This window comes from Myotis yumanensis, unplaced genomic scaffold (assembly GCF_028538775.1).
Source record: "Myotis yumanensis isolate MYYU_CA2020_CCGP unplaced genomic scaffold, mMyoYum1.0.hap1 SCAF_15, whole genome shotgun sequence".
NCBI lineage: Eukaryota > Metazoa > Chordata > Mammalia > Chiroptera > Vespertilionidae > Myotis > Myotis yumanensis.
The window spans coordinates 3,516,170-3,535,075 of NW_027223766.1; the positions used below are offsets into that span (position 1 = coordinate 3,516,170).

Here is an 18,906-nt window from a genome sequence, read left to right on the forward strand (position 1 = left end):
AGCCAGCGTCGTGGCCCACCGGCCTGGCCGCAGCTCCCCTGGCCCCAGAAGGGCGGCCTCACCTGGCCACGTGGGTTATTTCCATACAATTGGATCCCATTGACCTGCATGTCCATTTTTGGGTCAGTAACACATTCTTAAATTACTGGGATTTCTAGTGTTTTGCAATCAGAAATGTGCATTTCCCAACTTTTCCTTTTTCAACATGGATTTAGCTACTCTAGCTCCTTTGAATTTATCAATTTGGGGATCTTAGAAAGGTCTGCAAACAGGCTAACTAGGGTTTTGATAGGGGTTGTACTAGATCAGTAAATAAATTTGGGAGAATGACCATCTAAGAATATTGTCTCCCGATGTATGAATAGCTTATTTCAACAATGATTTGTACTTGTCAGAGTATAAGATTAACACTTTTGTTAAATTTAACCTAACAAAGTTTGTTCTTTGGAATGTCATTACCAATGAATTTTTTTCCTTTTTAAACCACTTTATTGGGACTCTGTTGACATGTAAAACATTTATTCAACCTAATGAGTGGGGTTAAGTCTATCTAGACCATAAAATTATCACTGCCACGACCATAAACATAGTAATCAACTCCCAAGGTTTCCTCCCACCCCATTATGTCCTTGCTTTCATTCCTGATTGTAGTAGCTTGAGTCTTGCTGGTTCTTCGGACTCATGGTTAAGGCTGTCAGCTTGCCCTCTCTGGTGACTGATGAAGTGTGGGGCGGAGGGGCACCTATGTTCTTGGCCACAGCCATCCACTACGAAACTCCCATCAGGCTGGGTGGGAGGTATTGGGAGATGGCTATGTCTCGGTGCCTCAGGCTTCTGCTGTCCACAGGTTTAGTAAATGTTCTTCAATAAATGTCTTCACTGCTGTATGCTCTCAGGACAGTTTTCAGAGACTCTAAATGGTATTTTAAAAAACTCCTTGCCAGTTAGTGTTATTTTGCTGGGAAACAGGTCTGCAGAGTTCTTCATGTTTCCAATATTCTTTATTTCTTGCAGTGGATATGAGTTACTGTCTGATATCATTTCCTTTCATCCTTTAACATTTCTTTTCCATTAGTTTGGCTAGAATACATTTTCTGTCTTTATTTTGAAGGATAGTTTTGGAGACAGCATTCTTGATTGACGATTCCTGTCTTCCCATACTTCAAATTCACTGCCTTCCGGTCTCCACTGTTTCTCATGAGAAGTCAACTGTTAGTCATACTGTTCCTCTGAGATAAACCATATTTTCTTGTTTTCAAGATTTTCCCAACAGTTTGACTATAAAGTGTCTAAGCGTTTCTCTTCATGTTTATCCTAGGTTTTATGGAAGTTCTTGGATCTGTAAATTGATCTTTTTTCATCAAACTTACGGAGTTTTTAGCTATTATTCTCCCAAATATTTCTATGTTCTCTCCTCCCCAACTCCCATACACCTCGGTATGTTCAATGCTGTCCCACAGATGTCAGTGTGAAGCTTCCTAAAGTGAAACATGGACCCTCTTTTAGAAGCATTTATATTTTTCCATTTAACTTTTAAAACGTCACTGGCTATTACTTAAAAGCACAGTATCATATTCTCTTTCAAAAACAGTGAGGAGGATAGTACTTAGGTTTTTGTTTTATATACACAGGAACATAAAAGATGACAAAAGTGATACAGTAATAAATGACTGGATAAATGGAAGAAAACAGTTTCCAGTTGCAAAATAAGAATTCTCTTCATATATACAGTGACTAAAGGGGAAAATGAAAAAATAAGGGTGGAACAGTAGTGTTCCTCTGGAACAGACAATGTTTATAAACCTTAAATGTAATCTTTAATGAAAGTCATATGCATTATAAAAAAGGGGTCATTATGAAGGATGAGGAAATGGTGACATGCTTTCTTACGAGTGCCACATCTCTGACCATACAGATCTCAGATACTTTTTGGCTCTTCATATGAGCATTTTGAAAGAATGAGCTACATAAACTAAAGGACAACCAAGAAATATAATTAATTCTTCATCAATACAATAAGGCAATGACAACTATTAAAATAATTTCCCTAATATATCAAAGGCTAACCTTAATTCCATTTACATATTTAGGCAAAGTATAATTACCAAAGAATGTATAGTACAGAAACAAAAAGTGTCTTAAGTCTAGTTATTTGGATAGGTTTTTCTAATACACATAATTATCAACAATTTATTATAAAAAGCTACATATACAATTAAATACTTTTTCAAATGTCTTTTAAAAATCAGAATGAAATGGGTAGAAAGAGACATTTCAAAGTCAAAGCAGTTACTACTGTTACAATATTTAATCATTTTTACAATTGGTCTGCTGGTCCATTTCAATTGAGTTTGTTCTCAGAACCATCACAAGACCTGATGAATTTCATTTACAGCAAAAGCAAGATGCTTAATTTTTGCTTCCAGTGCTTTTTTGTTCTTGCAGTTTTCTTGCAGAAGTCCACGCATTTCTTCTTCAACTTGATGAACCTAAATCAAATATAAATTTTACTTTTAAATTTCTTAAAAAGATCATTTTAAAAAAGCATTCTGAAAGAAAAAAGTCAAAAATCTATTCTTGAGCATTTTGCTCTATTTATATAAAGAGTAAAGGAAACTTGTTGAAATACTAACTGGGAAAATAATGTTTATGCTGTAGACAAAGTACTTACATGTATAGTATCTATTTCTCACAGGTTCTGGTGATGGACACATGGTGATTTATTTAGACTCTATTTTAGAGCTTAGACAATTTGTTGAAGGCCATGCAGCTTCTCAGTAGCCCATCTGGACAGAAAGTCTTCTGGCTTCATCTCTGGACTGTCCTGTGCTGCCATGAGTGCTGAGTCATGAATCCCTCTGGCTTCATCTTGCACTGTCCTGTACTGCCATGAGTGCTGAGTCATGCATTCTTCTGGCTTCATGTCTGCACTGTCCTGTACTGCCATGAGTGCTGAGTAATGAATTCACCTTAAACACTAGACCCTTACAGACCTTCTAACTTGACATAACCTCCATTCCCAATGATAATCTACTATAGTTCCAACAGCATTTCTACAGCTGCTGGTGGTGGTTATAAATTGCCACCTCTGCCCAGCTAGTGTGGTTTAGAGGTTGAGCATTGACCCAGGAACCAAGAGGTCACCGGTTTGATTCCCAGTTAGAGCACATGCCTGGGGTTACGATCCCCAGTAGGAGCCGTGCAGGAGGCAGCGATTGATGATGCTGCATCCCCTCTCTAAAAATCAATAAAAACATATTTTAAAAAAAGTGTTTGAAAAAAATTGCCATCTTTTTGAGAGGGCATTTAATCAGTAGAGTTCTCTGTAATTGATACTATTAATTTCTGCTTGAAACTCTCTTTTCTATGATACAGCTCTCCCAAAAGGACTATCACTATGCCCAGCCCTCTTCCTAATCTCTAATATAGATTTCCTACTCTTTCTCCACCAGAAAGTTAGTATTTCTCCTAATTTAAATTATCATTTCTCTGTGATGCCACACATTTTTTTATTGTCACATGTAAGTTCTGGTACCATTTCTTTAACTCCCCAGCAGATCTCTCTCCTTACTTTTATGTTGGATCGGCAGGAGAGCTAAAACAGAACTCGGCCTTTTCCTTTCAGCCAAGTTCAGGCCTATCCTGATACTTGACTTGGTACCTGATGTACCTTTGCCAAACACTCAGCGGATCTTAAATAAAACACGTGAAACATCTGTTGATTTGACATGAAATACAGAACTAAGTTCTGAACAAGTTGTACTTCCTTATTCATTGTGATGATTTCCAAAGCCCTCAGCCATCTCTCTTCACAGGCTCCTGAGAGTGATGTCCACTAATCAGACAACCTTGACTATAACGATACAGAGTATTCCTGTCACTTTCTCTTGCTGGGCTCTTTTCTAGCTGCTGATTTCTGAGTCTCCAATCGTACAGAAGATAGTCTCCCCCTTATCTGCGGGGATATGTTCCAAGACCCTGAAACCACAGATAAAACCAAACCTCCTATATGTTACGGTTTTCCTGCACACACATACCTATGATAAAGCTTAATTTATAAAACAGGCACAGCAAGAGATTAACAACAAAATAGAGTATCTAGAATCTAGAATGGACTATAATAAAAGTCACGTGATGTGATCTCTCTCAGAACATCTTACTGCACTGTACTGCCCCTTCTATTTCTGAGATGTGAGCTGATAAAATGCCACTCCTGTCCCTGGATCTGTGAGCACCCTGCACTGACAGTGAATGGCCTGGTTTCAGGGGTCCCTGCTGAAGTCCTCACAGGCTCAGTGCTTTTTGAGCAGTATGCTGCCATCAATTGGAACACGTTTTCTGTCCGTGTCTTCCACCCACAAATTTAAAGCCTTTTCCATCTTATCTAAGCACTTACCACACTCTGAGGCTGTAACTTTTGCAGTTTGAGGTACAACAGCAAAACTAGCAGGAATTTCTTTTTCCTTCTTCCTAATTTCACGATAGAAGATTCGTTCTTACTGAAAATTTTAGCAACCTCAGCATACGATTTTTTTCTTTCCTTAAGTCCAGAATGTTCACCTTTCCACTTAAAGGAAGCGCTTTATGGCTTCTCTTTGGCATGTCCAAGTTGCCAGCATCACTACCTCTTGTGCTTTGGGGCCGTTATCAAGTAAAATAAATGTTACTTGAACACAAGCACTGCGATACCACGGCATCGATCTGATCACCAAGGTGGTTCCAAGTGACTAACGGGCGGGGAGCACATACAGCAGGGAGGCCCCGGACAAAGGACGATTCATGTCCGGCAGGACAGGGAGGGGCGGGTTTCATCACGCTACTCACAATGGTGTGCAATCAAAAACTGAGGAATTATTTTTGGAATTTTCCATTTTATATTTCGGACAACTGACTGCATGTAACCAAAACCTCAGAAAAAAAAACGGCGTGTGTGTGTGTGTGTTGCAGGAGCGGGGGGGGGGGGGACAACGACGGGGACGGACAGACACTTACTATTGTACCTGTTTCCTATTACCACTTCAAAATCAGGGTAAAATGGAATTTCAAAACTGCCCCCTCAGCTAGCAGATCTCAAGGTGGTGGTGGTGGTGGGGGTGGTGTCACATGAGAATCACCTACTGAGTTTGAAAAACACTAGGGTCTGACCCCAAACTGTGAATGAAAATTTCAGGGGAAAGCTTAAGCATGTCTATTATTAAAAGCTCCTTTGTCAATGATAGTAATATGACAAATGTGATAGTCCTGAGCCCTAATTAATGATAAAATACTACTTTTTGAGAATTTTCCCAAGGGAATGATGGCTTGTGTTTAACATACTCACTCCTCACCCTGCTCGTGTGCAAGCGAAGGGGCTTCGCTCTGAGGCTGGTTAGGGAGATGGTGACTTTCACGCAGAGATCACAGAGCAGGTCCACACCAGTATCACTCATGACCTTGGTTTCACTGCAATTATATTCTACAACCTGCCAACATTTTGGCCTGGCTTCATGATAGTTTTGGCAACATTCTTCATATCTATTTGGTCATTAAATCATGCTGCCTTTTCTCTTTATCAGTCTCAATTTATTTAGCTGTAACAATTCAATAATGATAATCAAGTGCAATTTACTGATAGTACCTTTAAATTTGCAGAATCAATATATTTTTGCTTTTCATTTTCCAGATGTATTATTTCAGCGTGATGAGCTTCAACAATTGCCTCCACTTGTTTTTTAAAGGCATCATCCATACAATAAAGCTTTTCCACAGCATCCCTGAAACAGAAAACAAGACCCACATCTTGGTGTGTATAAAAGTTAGGATGTTGTTTTCTTCTGAGATGGCAGCTCTCACATTCATATTTCAACGGACACATAACTCCACTAAGTAGCAAAGGGCGTTCCATCTCAGGAACTCCAGCTACAGGCATCTCGCCCTCCAGCAGAGTCAGCCAGAAGCACAGGGCAGGGAACCTCACACCCATTTGTGAGTCTCGCCTCTGAGCTCCTGCTCTGGTCTCCAGCCTGAGTCTGTGGGAGGGGACTGGAAGTACCTTCCCAGGGATGCTACCTCCCCCAGGGATGTGCAGTGTGACACGTATCTGAAGTGTATACTATAGGCAGGTTTACATTTATACATAGACTAGAGGCCTGGTACATGAAATTCGTGCACTGGGGTGGGGAGGTCCCTCAGCCTGGCCTGTGCCCTCTTGCAGTCCAGAACCCCTTGGGGGATGTCTGACTGCCGGTTTAGGCCCGAAGGGCGGGGGGGGGGGGGGGGGGGGGGGGGGGAGGGAGGATCGGGCCTAAGTCAGCAATCGGACATCCCTCTCGCCGTCCAGGACCCCTCGCTCCTTACCGCCCACCTGCAGCAGAAGCCGCTGCGCTTGCCAGCCATGAGCCTGGCTTCTGGCTGAGCGGTACTTCCCGTGTGAGAGCGTACTGACCATCAGGGGGCAGCTCCTGCATTGAGTGTCTGCCCCCTGGTGGTCAGTGCGCATCATAGAGACTGGTCGTTCCACCATTTGGTCGATTTGCATATTAAAGTTTTAATACATAGGAGGATGTGTCTGATTTCCCTGTGCTAATGCTTAACAGATAAAACCCTAGGTTAATAAACACATTTGTGTTAGAAGTTTAGTACTAAAAGTTTCTTAGAGGGAGAACACTACTTCCTTTTTATTAAACTAGAGACCCAGTGCATGAAAATCATGCACGGGTAGGGTCCCTAGCGGCTGCTGGTTGCCGGTCAGGGCCTCCCTTCCCCTGGCTGCCTGCTGCCACTGCTCCCTGGTGGTCAGCGCACATCTAACTCCCCATCAGTCGAACTCCTGTCCGTGGGGACAATTTGCATATTAGCCTTTTATTATATAGGATATGAGTGACTTTGTTTAAAAAGTCCACAATGAACACTTTTCTGCTATTGGTTCTGAGCCGAGGACCCTGGGTAGCTGTGAAAGCACAGTGCAGCAGGGCTATCAGCAGATGCTGCCATCAAACCTTTCTGCAGAGGATAACACCTCCCCTAATCTTAGGGAGTGGAAACACCAGGACACCTGGAACGGAGCCACCACCATGGGAGTCTGTGCATGCTGTCCACACCTCTCTATTTCGATAGGAGACTGATCCCGAAACTGCGTTACACAGTTTCAAGGCTGTCAACTTTATAAACTATTGTAATAGGCCTAGTTACAGAGTTTACAAGGTAAAACTTGCATTTCCTCTAGAGCACTTACAAAACCCACACAAGTGGCCCCAGGAACGGCTTCATCCCCCTTTGAAATGGGCTCCGGCTTCTCTGGCCCAGAGCCCCAGACAACGTACTCCTCAGAGAGCCATACGAACAGCCAAGCACACTGTCTGCTTTCAGGAAGACAGCATGAAAACAGTAAGTGTGGTACTAAGACAAACATACGTACAGTAATTACCATGTGTCAGGTACTGCACTTCCACACAAACACAGACAACAGACACAGACTTACAGCTCACAACACGGAAGAGGGAACTAGTACCTTCCCTTTATAAATGAAATAATGGAATGGAAATCCAATATTTGGCAAATAACTTCATCCAACATGTTTTTAGCTTCCCCCCATCTTGCCCCTCCCCATTCCCAAATGGCCCCAGTGCCTGAGGGCTTCATGCTTACTTTCGTAGTTCAACACTTTTGTCTCTTTCCGCTTTCAGCTTCCTTTCCTTGTTCTCAAATTTCTCCTTCACTTCCTTTACTTGCATTTCCAGATTACTGAGGAGCTCCCCTTTATCATGCCACTTCTGATTAAGCATACTGACAAGAGAAGAAGGAATGTTAGAGACAGAATTGGTCAGACAAGTTATTAAGCCACAGTTTACTTCTTAGCAGGAAACACAGAGACTACCTGTAAGCCTTTCTAATTTCTTCAAGTTCTAATTCCTTTACTTGCAACTGCTGTTTTAGTTTTGCTTTTCTTTCATTGTGTCTTTCTAGTTTCTCAATTATGTCATCCAGTTGCGAAGATTTTTCGTCAAGTTGTTCTTGAGTACATTTCTGTATTTCACAGATGTTTTCTTGTAATATTTTGATTTGTTCCTCTCTTTCCTGTAAACACTTCAAGAAAAAAATAAGTACTTTATTAATCCTAGATGTCTCATTTCCTAATTAAATAGGTATGATTATAAATTATTTTAAAAACTACAAAAATGAATTCAAAGTTCAATGAGTGTTTTAGAAAAGATATACAGACTATTGTTTAGGGGCTATTAAGAGGGAAAATTTTTGTGCTACTCACACTTTTTATTTCAGGAAGTTAGTGATTACTAATCACACAGAGAGTAGAAGGGAAAGCAGCGCAATGGGAATTCAATTATGCCATTTTGCACTTGAAAGAATATGTTTTCAGGACAGAAAGAAAGAAAACTCTAGGTGGGTGACAGGGATACAGCAAAGACTGATGCTCAAGGGATTAAACCATTTCCACTGCACACACACTTTAAATAATGTCCGATTTCATGACTGGCGAAATGTCACGTGCAAACAGACCTCACATCCCCCAGGCTGAGGTGGACTTTTGTCTTCTGTGCTGTGAGTCAGGCACCAGGAGCGTCAACCCGCCTGAGGCATGTGCCATGTGCAATGTCTGCAGGTCCTGCACGACCCGCTGCGCACCAGCACTGGGCTGTGGGTGTGAGCATGGAAGAGGGTCTTATTTTTGCCCCGATTCTCCCTGCCCCACTTGCCTCTCATTCCTCTTGGGAAGAAGATGGAGGCAAACAAATGCTGGACAAGTCTACTTTAGGGCGGATTCTCAGTGTCACACAGAACATGGTGCAGCTCTTCAGGGTGTGACAGAGCTAAGGATTCTAAGAAAGGTAGTCAGGGAGTCTTGACTAACAGCTGCATAAGCCATGAACTGCTCATTTTCTCCCACGACTCCCTGAAGTACTTAGGCGTGGGCAGCCTTCACACACGTTATCAAGAACCCACAGAAGCCATGGAAGATTCTTATGAAATAACCCTCTTAAAAATCAGAATAGCACTGCAGCACCAGGGTCTCGTGCTCCATGTATACTGAAAAGTACAAAATAACATGAGGAAACAGCATTTTAAAGAATTTCTGTTTCAAACTTCCATAGTCAGAAGCTAACTAGAGAATCTACTCAGGGGTAAACATCAAACTCCAAAATTTGCATTTTAAGTCATTGCCCCTTTAAGTTATCAGTTAGGTTGACTTAACTGCTGAAGAAGCTCTGCCCACTATCTCTGCATGTCCTCAGGTCGAGGAGGCACCAGTGTGACTGTGTGGTTAAGACAAGCACAATGACCGACTAGACCAAATATCATCTGCTTTGCCTTGTGAAATTTAAATGCAAACAACGAGTCTTCCTGATTCTTATTTACCTTATCAAAAGACAATAAGCTTGGCTAGATTTTTAAAACAAGAAAAACAGCTTACTGCTAAAACATTTCAGTAACTACCAGTGTAGCTTGGCATGTATGAGAGATATTTGAAATACTGGGTATACTGAGACCAAAGTTTCAATTGAGAGAACACCAGTATCACTGGTCAAGAATACAATTCAGCCCTAGCTGGTTTGGCTCAGCGGACAGAGCATCGGCCTGTAGACTGAAGGGTCCCAGGTTCAATTCCAGGCAAGGGCATGTACCTTGGTTGTGGGCACATTCCCAGTAGGGGGGCGTGCAGGAGGCAGCTGAAGTGATGTTTCTCTCTCATCGATGTTTCTAACTCTCTATCCCGCTCCCTTCCTCTCTGTAAAGAAAATCAATAAAATATATTTAAAAAAAAAAAAAGAATACAATTCAAGTAGTCATACCCCATCTAGCTATGGAGAAAGCAACATGGGAGTAAACAGGGTCCTTCATTTGCTGTACTTGATGAAATTAGGAAGTTTCTTAAAAATGACTAAGGAAAACAATAAAATATTAAGTGGTTATAAATTCTCTAAAGATTGAGGTCCTAACTTTATGGGTGATAATCCCATTTAGAAGTTTCTTTAAAAACACCTTTTCACCCAGCTGGTGTGGCTCAGTGGTTGAGTGTCAACCCATGAACTAGGACAGCCGTGGGCAAACTACGGCCCGCGGGCCGGATCCGGCCCGTTTGAAATGAATAAAACTAAAAAAAAAAAAAAAAAAAAAAAGATTGTACCCTTTTATGTAATGATGTTTACTTTGAATTTATATTCGTTCACACAAACACTCCATCCATGCTTTTGTTCCGGCCCTCCGGTCCAGTTTAAGAACCCATTGTGGCCCTCGAGTCAAAAATGAACTAGGAGGTCCTGGTGCGACATGCCCAGGTTGTGGGCTGGATCCCCACTAGGGGGTGTGCAGGAAGCAGCCGAACAGTGATTCTCTGTCATCTCTGATGTTTCTATCTCTTCCTCTCCCTTCCTCTCTCTGCATTCAATAAAAATATATTTTAAAAATTTAAAAAATGAAAACTCCCTTTTCAGTTATTTTTACACTTTAAGAAGAAAAGTTTGGAATTTAAGTTTGCTATAGTGCTCAGGACAATCTTCAGAAACTTTCTCTGGAGATTTTCTACACGTTGAAATAAGTGATTCTGTTAGCATTCTCTCAGGTGGGCCCATGTAAGAAGAGGTGGGTACAACTGGCACATGGTGGCCTCGGGACAAGCATGAATCCTGCAATCTAGTCATATACCTTCACCTACAAGAGAGTAGGTTTGTCATAAGTTTGAGAAGTGAGAGCAGTATTGAGAGATATTAAGCAATGCTTGAAAGGATATTTTAGACATATAAAACGTTTATTTTCTTGTGGTTCCTAACCCTTCATCAAGACTGTTTCTAGTTATTTCAAAGGGCAATAACAACATTTTCATAAAACCTTGAAGTAAATGTAAGTTCAAGTAAATAAATGAATGCCATGTATCACCTTTAAAAGCAAAGGGGAAAGTACTGCAAAAGGAACACATGATAGATAACCTGTCTTAAACTCCACAACAGCTGGACTCGCACAGACAAAGCATTTATTGGAGCCTCCACTCTGATCCAGATTCTCACACCTGCCATATGCCGTCTTCCCAAAATAAATGCCAAACTTACAGCTTTTAATTTTCTGATGGTCTCGGTTTGGTCCTCTATGATTTTGCACTTAATCCGCAGCGTGTCGCTGTCTTGCTCGTTCGTCTTCCGCAGAGACTCGTTCTCTTTGCATAAACTTTCGATCTGCGCCTCCAGTTTCCCGCGGTCCTGGGCCAGACAGGATCCTGGAAAGCAAACAGCACGGAGGCAAACTTAGGAGATGGAGGGTTTGTCTCTTATGAACATCAAATTCCGCAGCATGTAACAGATGAGTACAAAGGAAAGCTGGCTACAGAAACGAGATCTGCAACAGCACACAGTATGAGGAGGAAAGGGCCAGAAACAAAAGGCACATCAGCCCTGTGCTGTGTGAAACCCTGAGCCACAATCGGACAACAAGTGACAGGCGGTCCTATCTAACTGGTCAGGATAATGCACACCCACGGCCAGACCACGCGTGATATCCCATGTAGAATATAGGTGAGCCATGGAGCGAATGTGGTGTCCTACACAGCCACCTCCGCTGGGCAGATTTCGAGTGGGATGGACTGAGGTAGGTTAACCTAAGCCGATGGTGGTTTTCATCCACATGCCATTTAGCATTTCTCCATGTGTAACAAGCTGTTAGCAACACGTTTAGAAAAGAACTGAATGTGGCATCCGTATGAAACCATGTAAAATTACTGTATGAGAAAGAAATGTTTTCAACAACTTAATTCAGCAGTAGCACGGGAAAGGTAGACCTGGTGAGAAAAGTAACCCGTTATACCACCAGGAGGAAAGCCAACCAGGACTCAGAGCAGCGCCTGGTACAATAAGCCACTTCCTGTTTCCGGGAGGTGGCCCTGACCCTGGGTCGTGGGGCAGGAAAGCCCTTCCTTGTTCTCTCCTATATACAGATCTGCTCCTTTAGCAAAATGGGCTAGTTTCCCTTTGACATTTGAGAATTTTACCCTGTTGTGCCAGCTCCTGTCCCCACACTTTTCTCTCTGTCCGGAGACCGTAAATGAGTGACTCCTTGGCTGCGAGCTCGGCAATCAGCTGGACTTTCTCGTGCTGGAGCAGCTCGATCTGGATGCTCTTCTGCTTGTCGTCTTCGATCAGGAGCTCAAGGGTGCTGATCTGATTCTGTATACTCCCCAGACATGGGAAAACGCAAAGCAGCTGTTACACTTCAATGCTCCTATTCCTACTTTCTTGCATTTTATCATAAGAAAAATGTTATTTAAGCAAATACCAAGTAAATGTTCCTCAATTTTACATCAGAATAAGTTTTAGTTTTATTAACTAAAGATACATGTAGGTCAGAAAATGAAGTCAAAGTATAAGAGGCCACTCCTTCAAACACTCTGAATTTTATTCTAACACCCTAAGAGCAACCACACCTGTAATATTCCAAGTTTCTCAGCATTTATATGAGTCACCTAGAACAGCGGTCGCCAACCTTTCGGACCTCATGGACCACCAGTGGTCCGCAGACCACCGCTTGGCAACTGCTGGCCTAGAAGTCACTTGCAGAAAGGAAGCTCTCTTGGCAAAATATCCCTAATGTTTAAAATGGCGACAACAGACATTAATTTAGATTATGTGTGGGTATGTCTAAAAAACCACTACTACAAAAGTTAATACCAGCAACCCACATGCTATTTCCCAAAACTCAACAATCTGAGCATCACCGTCACAATTTCTTCTCTCGCTATGCAACGGTATACTAGCTACTTAGTTTCCTAGTTAATTCACTTATTATGCTTAAACACTATCTTGGCGTATGTAGTGCACTCTGGTAAATTAGCTAACCTCCCAGTTCTATTACTTTTCAAACATGTCAAGTACATAATTAGTATTATTTAAAAGTTCAACATTGTGTACTTCCTAAATCACTGCAGGCATTTGGGAAATGACATAGCAAACAGAAGGAGAATACAGCATTACAATGTCTTACCTGCAAGTTTGTTGCTGTTTCGTGTTTCAGTTTGGAGACTTCCGCAAGCTTTGTCTTTTGCTCCTTCACCATGCAGGCCAGATCTTTAATTAAAGAGGAAGACTCATTTTCTTTCCGTTGAGCCCAGACAAGAGCATTCTTGCTCTTTGCTAACTCAGTTGCAACACTTTCAAAACCATCTTTAACCTATATTTCAAAATTGCATTATAAATAGCAGTTCTCCAAATATTTAGAAAATATTTGTTTCTGGAAACAACTTCTTTCATGTTTATTTTAATATATATATTTTTTATTGATTTCAAAGAGGAAGGGAGAGGGAAAAAGAGATAGAAACATCAATGATGAAAATCATTGATTGGCTGCCTTCTGCATACCCCCTACTGGGGATCGAGCCTGGAACCTGGTCATGTGCCCTTGACCGGAATCAAACCCTGGAACCTTCCGTTCACAGGCCAACACTCTACACATTGAGCCAAACCGGCTAGGGCAATTCTTTCATGTTTAGAATCTCAGAGGTTTAGCAAAATAAAGTAATGACAGCACTCAGCGCTGCTGTGTGCCACCCGGAACACGGCTGTGCTCAGCATGTGGCAGAGGCCGAGGCCGGGGTCTGGCTGCAATCCCCGCCCTACAGCCACAGGGGAGAACCCAGGTTCCTGTGCTCTGCGCATGACCACCACAATCTGACTGGGCTTTGGGAACAGCAGGGAGAGTAGTGGTGATCTCAGTGCGGACGCTGGGACTCTAGGAATTTAAGTGATCTGCTTAAGGCCATATAGCCAACATGTCCACAGACCTACAACTCTAAGGTGGGGTCCTCTTATCACCCCATATCTGCTGGTTCTGTTTTCAATAAGAACCTAAATGCCAATTCTTACATCTTTAAATCTTCTGGCTTCGAGAGTTAAAGCAATACGAAATTCATTCTCCAAATCCAGGTACTGATGATTTAATGTGTCGATTTTTTCTTGGTATCCTTTGATCTCTTGCTCATGCTTTGCCTCTTCTTTTGCCACTTCCTTGGCTATGGCTTCCTGGAACTCAGCATCACTGAAAAACGCCCTTGTTTCAAGTTCTTTCCTGGAATGAAAAACAAACAACAATCACAAAATGTTCCCTTGGAAAGAAAAACCTTAAAGTTTATTAAATATTATATAGTCCCTAACTGTCCTCTAAGATGAGCTCCCTACCTTCAAACACAGAAACTGTGCCAGGACAGAGAAGGAATGAGTTTTCCTTGACTGTGCTCAGCGGGTGGGATCAGAGGCATGGCCCTGGTGTAAGTTCCCAAGACATTCAGGCCCACTGGACGGCGCCAGGGCTCCTAGCCACACCTGCAGCTCTCCCTCCCTGTGCCTTCGGCTCTGAGTCTTTGACATACAATAAACGCAGCCTGACTGGTACTAGTGGTTGGTTAAGGAAAAAAAATCAGTTAAACTGTGAAATTATTCACCAATCTTTTTTGATATAAGGCCAGTTTTTTTCTTTAAATGTGAGCTCATTCCTTTGAGTTCACCACTATTTTTTCTTGAATAAACCAAGCCATTAATACAAAATCCACTATTTCCAGTCTGGGTTTCTTTAAACTAGAACAAGATGCTAAAAAAAAAAGATATGTAAAGGAAACTAAGTACAAATTTATACATTGCTTTTGTTTTCCCTCAATCTTTCATACCTGTTCTACCCATACCTAGGATGCCAATTTCCCCCCAAGCATCAGTATTTACCTTCTACATGACATCACAGAATTGGCTGGGGGCAGCTGGAGACAAGCAGCCGAAAGTGTTCCCATGGCTGGGGACTCAGCTCAGGGCGCTGCACTGAGGCCCAGGGCTCCACTGGCCTGCCTCCCTCTTCTGTAAACAAGGTTTTACGGGAACACGGCCACGCCCACTGGCTTAAGTCCTATCTGCAGGGAAGGCAGTTAGCTGTGGCCTGCGAAGCCTGGAACCCTTTCTTTCTTTCTTTCTTTTTTTATTGGTATGTTTTTGATTTTTTAAAGAGAGAGGAAGAGAGCAGGATAGAGAGATGGAAACAGATGAGAAACATCGACTGCCTCCTGCACGCCCCCCACCGGGAATGGAGCCTATAATCTGGGCATGCGCCCTGACCAGGAATTGTACCTGAGTCAACGCTTAGCCGCTGAGCACCGCCAGCTGGGCTGGAATCCTTTCTATCTGGCCTTTGGAAGGAAACGTTTATTAGCAGCTGCTCCACAGGAGTAAAGAACCACTGAGCACGGTGTCACTTGGAGATCCAATAAAACAGTTTTTGGCACATGCCAATGACCAACTTTAGGTTGGATTTGCAGAAATGCAGGAACAGTTTCCAGGGAAGTGCCCACACCTCAGTAAGTCACCTGAGTCTGTGAGCTGCCACTGCACTAGGAGGGGACCCTACCACATACACAAGCAGCCCCTCCCATGTGCTCTGCAACTAGCCTCCCACTGCTCAGTCCTGGCTCCTGTTTGTGGAGGGAGATGGGAGGGGGTGAGGGGGAGGAGGAAGAACCAAGCAGCTTCTTTCCTTTGCTTGACTGTCCCCACTGCCTGGTGCGCTTTCATTTACCTGTGCTCTTTTTAAAAATATATATATTTTTATTGATTTCAGAAAGGGAGTGATAGAAACAGTAATGATGAAAAAGAATCATTGATCAGCTGCCTCCTGTACACACTGGGGATCGAGCCCGCAACTGGACACGTGCCCTGACTGAGAATTGAACTGTGACCTCCTGGTTCATAGGTCGAAGCTCAACCACTGAGCCACGCCAGCAGCGTTTACCTGTGCTCTTGCTCCTTCAGTGCAAGAAGCTCGTGAAGCTGCTGCACCTGCTCCTTTTCTTGCTGAAGGGAAGTTCGAAGTAAGTTAATTTCTTGGTCGGCAGCCGCCGCCTTGAGCTCTACCTCTTCGATAAGCCGCATCTGGGGAAAACACACAATTACAGTACTTAAGACAATAACTCCCTGCTTCCATTGCCAGTTCCCCAGGAAAAGTGCCTTCTAAATAATAGAACCTAGTGCCCAAACTGACTTTTAAAATGTCCTAGGTCCATGGTTGGCAAACTGGGGCTTGCGAGCCACATGCAGCTCTTTGGCCCCTTGAGTGTGGCTCTTCCACAAAATACCACGTGCAGGCGCGCACATACAGTGCAACTGAAACTTTGTGGCCCAGGCGCAGAAGTAGATATTTTGTGGAAGAGCCACACTCAAGGGGCCAAAGAGCCGCAGGTGGCTCGCGAGCCACAGTTTGTCGACCACTGTCCTAGGTGATGATGCTGTGGTCACATCAGGGACAGCCCTGGCAGCAGCGACACTCGCTTTGTCTGCTGCTCATTTCATCCAGATCAGAAAGTGTGAAGTGAGGAACCTTGAGATCAAAAGAGAAACAGACACGCAGAGACAGAGAACAGACTGGCGTGGCTGTCAGAGGGGAGGGGGGTTGCAGGCCTGAGTGAAATGGACGAAGGGATTAAGAGAAAAACATACAGATGATGTACTATAGAACTGAACACTTGAAACCTATAGAATGTTACTCATCAATGTCACCAATAAATTCATTAAAAAAACAACAACCCTTCAGCTGCCCCAAAGAGCCTTTACGTCCTGGCTCTGGGAACACAGCCTAGCAACCTGCAACACGTCCACCAAGTCTTCTGATGGCCTTGTGAGTGCAGGAGCCTTCATTCAGTAACTCCACAGCTCACTCGCCTCCAGTCTACCGGACAACCAGAGCTGCTTCCGCCAGAACCAGGCTGCCCGACGGGACAGCAATACCTGTGCCGTCTGCTGCTGCCCTTTCTGCCGCTCCATCTTCTCTAACGCTCTCTCCAGGGCTCTCAGGTGTCGGATGTGATCCTCTTGCTGGTCTCTGGCTTTAATTAATTCAATGGTCAGTTTTTTTATTTCATTTTGAAGTTTGTGAACCATAACTTCGAGTTGTACTTTGGAATTTCTCTCTTTAAAAATAATCTCCTTTAACCTAAAACAGAAATCAGATGCATATATTACTCATTTAAAGAGAAAAACTGTAGTCAACATCAAAGGTCACAGTGGAGAGGAAGAATGCAGTATGTTTCAAACTCTCACTAGATTAAAAAAAAAGGCTGAAAATCAGAGTCCACGCCCCTCTCCCACCCCTGAAGCTAACACTGTGCCACAAGGCACACCACACTTCCTGGATGAATGAAACGTCATCGTATGTGAACTTCCTTCGCCAGCAAGCTCTGCTGAGCCATTGGTTCCAGGCGCTGTGCAGGGTGTGGCCCTCCTGGCCAGCAGGACAGAGGGGTGCAGCCTGTGCCTTCCAGGAGCGCTTGCTGGTCCTCACTCGGCAGGTGTATCCATCTACTGACCCTCTGGCTGAGCCCAAACGAACGGGGCCTGCATTCTTTGTTCTGAACAAGCTGCTGAAGCACTAATGCTGTAGCCACAACATGGCTCTGATCTCACTTCAGCCGGCAGAAATGGAGGGTTCCCGCTGCGAGGTCATGCTCCAGGCTGGGCCGCGCCCTTACCTATCTGTGGTGAGCAGAGCCAGGCTGTGGATGTCCTTCTTTTCGTTTGCATGCTTATGCAGCTCATCGATATAATCCATGAGCTTCTTTTCAGCTTGTTCAGCTTTCCACCTCTTCTCTCTCTCCTGGTCTAGCTGCTCAACAAGTATCTGAAAGAAAATAATTGTGTTGTGTGAACTTGGAAAAATTATCTTGCCTCAATTTTCTCATTTATAATATGGAAATAGCAGCACCTCATTCAGAGGCTGTGGGGAGGGTTAAACAAATTAACAGAAGTGAAGAGTACAGACCGTGCCAGGCACGTAATGACCACTCAGGAAAGGTGAGCTACCATCACTGTCATGACAATGACTATTATTTTCCTCAATTATATTTCAAGCTTCTGTACTTGAAAAGAAGAGAAGGAAACCAATAGCACAAAAGGTGTGAAACAGTTTAAGAAGTAATTATATTATTGGAAGAACAGCAACATCACAATCAAAACCAGAACTTCACAAGTAAAATAAGGGCAAGTTAATAAAGCTATAAATAAATCAGTCCACCAAAAATTCTTAACAACATGAGAATGATTCTGGCAAATATTGAAGAATTTAAAAATTTTTAAATGCCTCTTAAGCTGGAATCCACGGATCCCTAATTGGGTTTCGGGAGAGTCCTGAAAACCCTGAATTAGCATGCCTGTGGTGCGTCTAAGGGCAGACTTCCCTGCGAAGCCTCAGATTTCCTTAGACACGTGGGTGTCTGAGAGCCAGAAGTTAGGAAGCACTGCTGGGAATAAGAACGTGAACATTTAGACAGGCCGTCTTTTCCACAGGAAACTTAACACAGGGTCTCACTGGAATCTGATTTAAGTAAGTGTGTAATTGCCATTATCTTCAAAAATTACACAAATAATAACATCACACATCTGGAAACCAGGAAGGAAAAATAATTTCCATCACTCCAATAAAAAAACACACAATACTTTTTGCTAATAAAAACATGCACTATTTTTCTGGGACTACCTGTATTTAAACTTAAACCCAAGATCACTTGCATGCATTTCTCTTGAGTCTTTTTCCCTACCCGGTAGGTGTCCTCTGGGCAACTGATGTTCACTTGCATCAGCTCAGTCCTCGGCTCCTCAACCTCCTCCAGTTGGCTACAGTTCGCCAGAGAGGAACATACGTATAAGTCTTTAAAGAAAGGCTGCTTCATTTTACGACTGTAACTGCAAAGAACGAAACAGAAAATAACCCAGAGAATGTGCAGTGTTTATATTTTCCACAAGTGAAGGACACTCTATCCCAGAGAAAGGGATGGTTCTGTATAAACATACATAGATGCACAGAGCAAGTCTGAGTGGCAAGGCTGAGAGCCTGCGGCTGCTGTTAGGCAAGTAGAGAGCTTGAGGAGGGAGTGCAGTAGTAACTTGTGTGGGCCTTGTCTGA

At 43.1% G+C, this 18,906-nt stretch overlaps 1 protein-coding gene across 7 annotated transcripts in view; it reads right to left on the reverse strand.

Moving 5' to 3' along the window:
- Window positions 1-1,794: 1,794 nt before the first annotated feature.
- Window positions 1,795-18,906, reverse strand: part of LRRCC1 (leucine rich repeat and coiled-coil centrosomal protein 1) — a 33,402-nt gene continuing 16,290 nt past the window's right edge. For 3 of the 7 annotated variants that reach the window (XM_070392837.1, XM_070392834.1, XM_070392838.1), the window contains 12 exons: window positions 18,542-18,686; window positions 17,477-17,625; window positions 16,737-16,941; window positions 15,745-15,884; window positions 13,842-14,043; window positions 12,964-13,149; window positions 11,975-12,149; window positions 11,043-11,206; window positions 7,856-8,064; window positions 7,627-7,764; window positions 5,618-5,753; window positions 1,795-2,489 (listed from right to left, as the gene is read on the reverse strand). In XM_070392837.1, the coding sequence (XP_070248938.1) occupies window positions 2,367-2,489; window positions 5,618-5,753; window positions 7,627-7,764; window positions 7,856-8,064; window positions 11,043-11,206; window positions 11,975-12,149; window positions 12,964-13,149; window positions 13,842-14,043; window positions 15,745-15,884; window positions 16,737-16,941; window positions 17,477-17,625; window positions 18,542-18,686 (1,972 nt within the window). In that variant the 3' untranslated portion in view covers window positions 1,795-2,366. The other 4 variants (XR_011468282.1, XR_011468280.1, XR_011468281.1 and 1 more) reach the window with 4 other exon arrangements.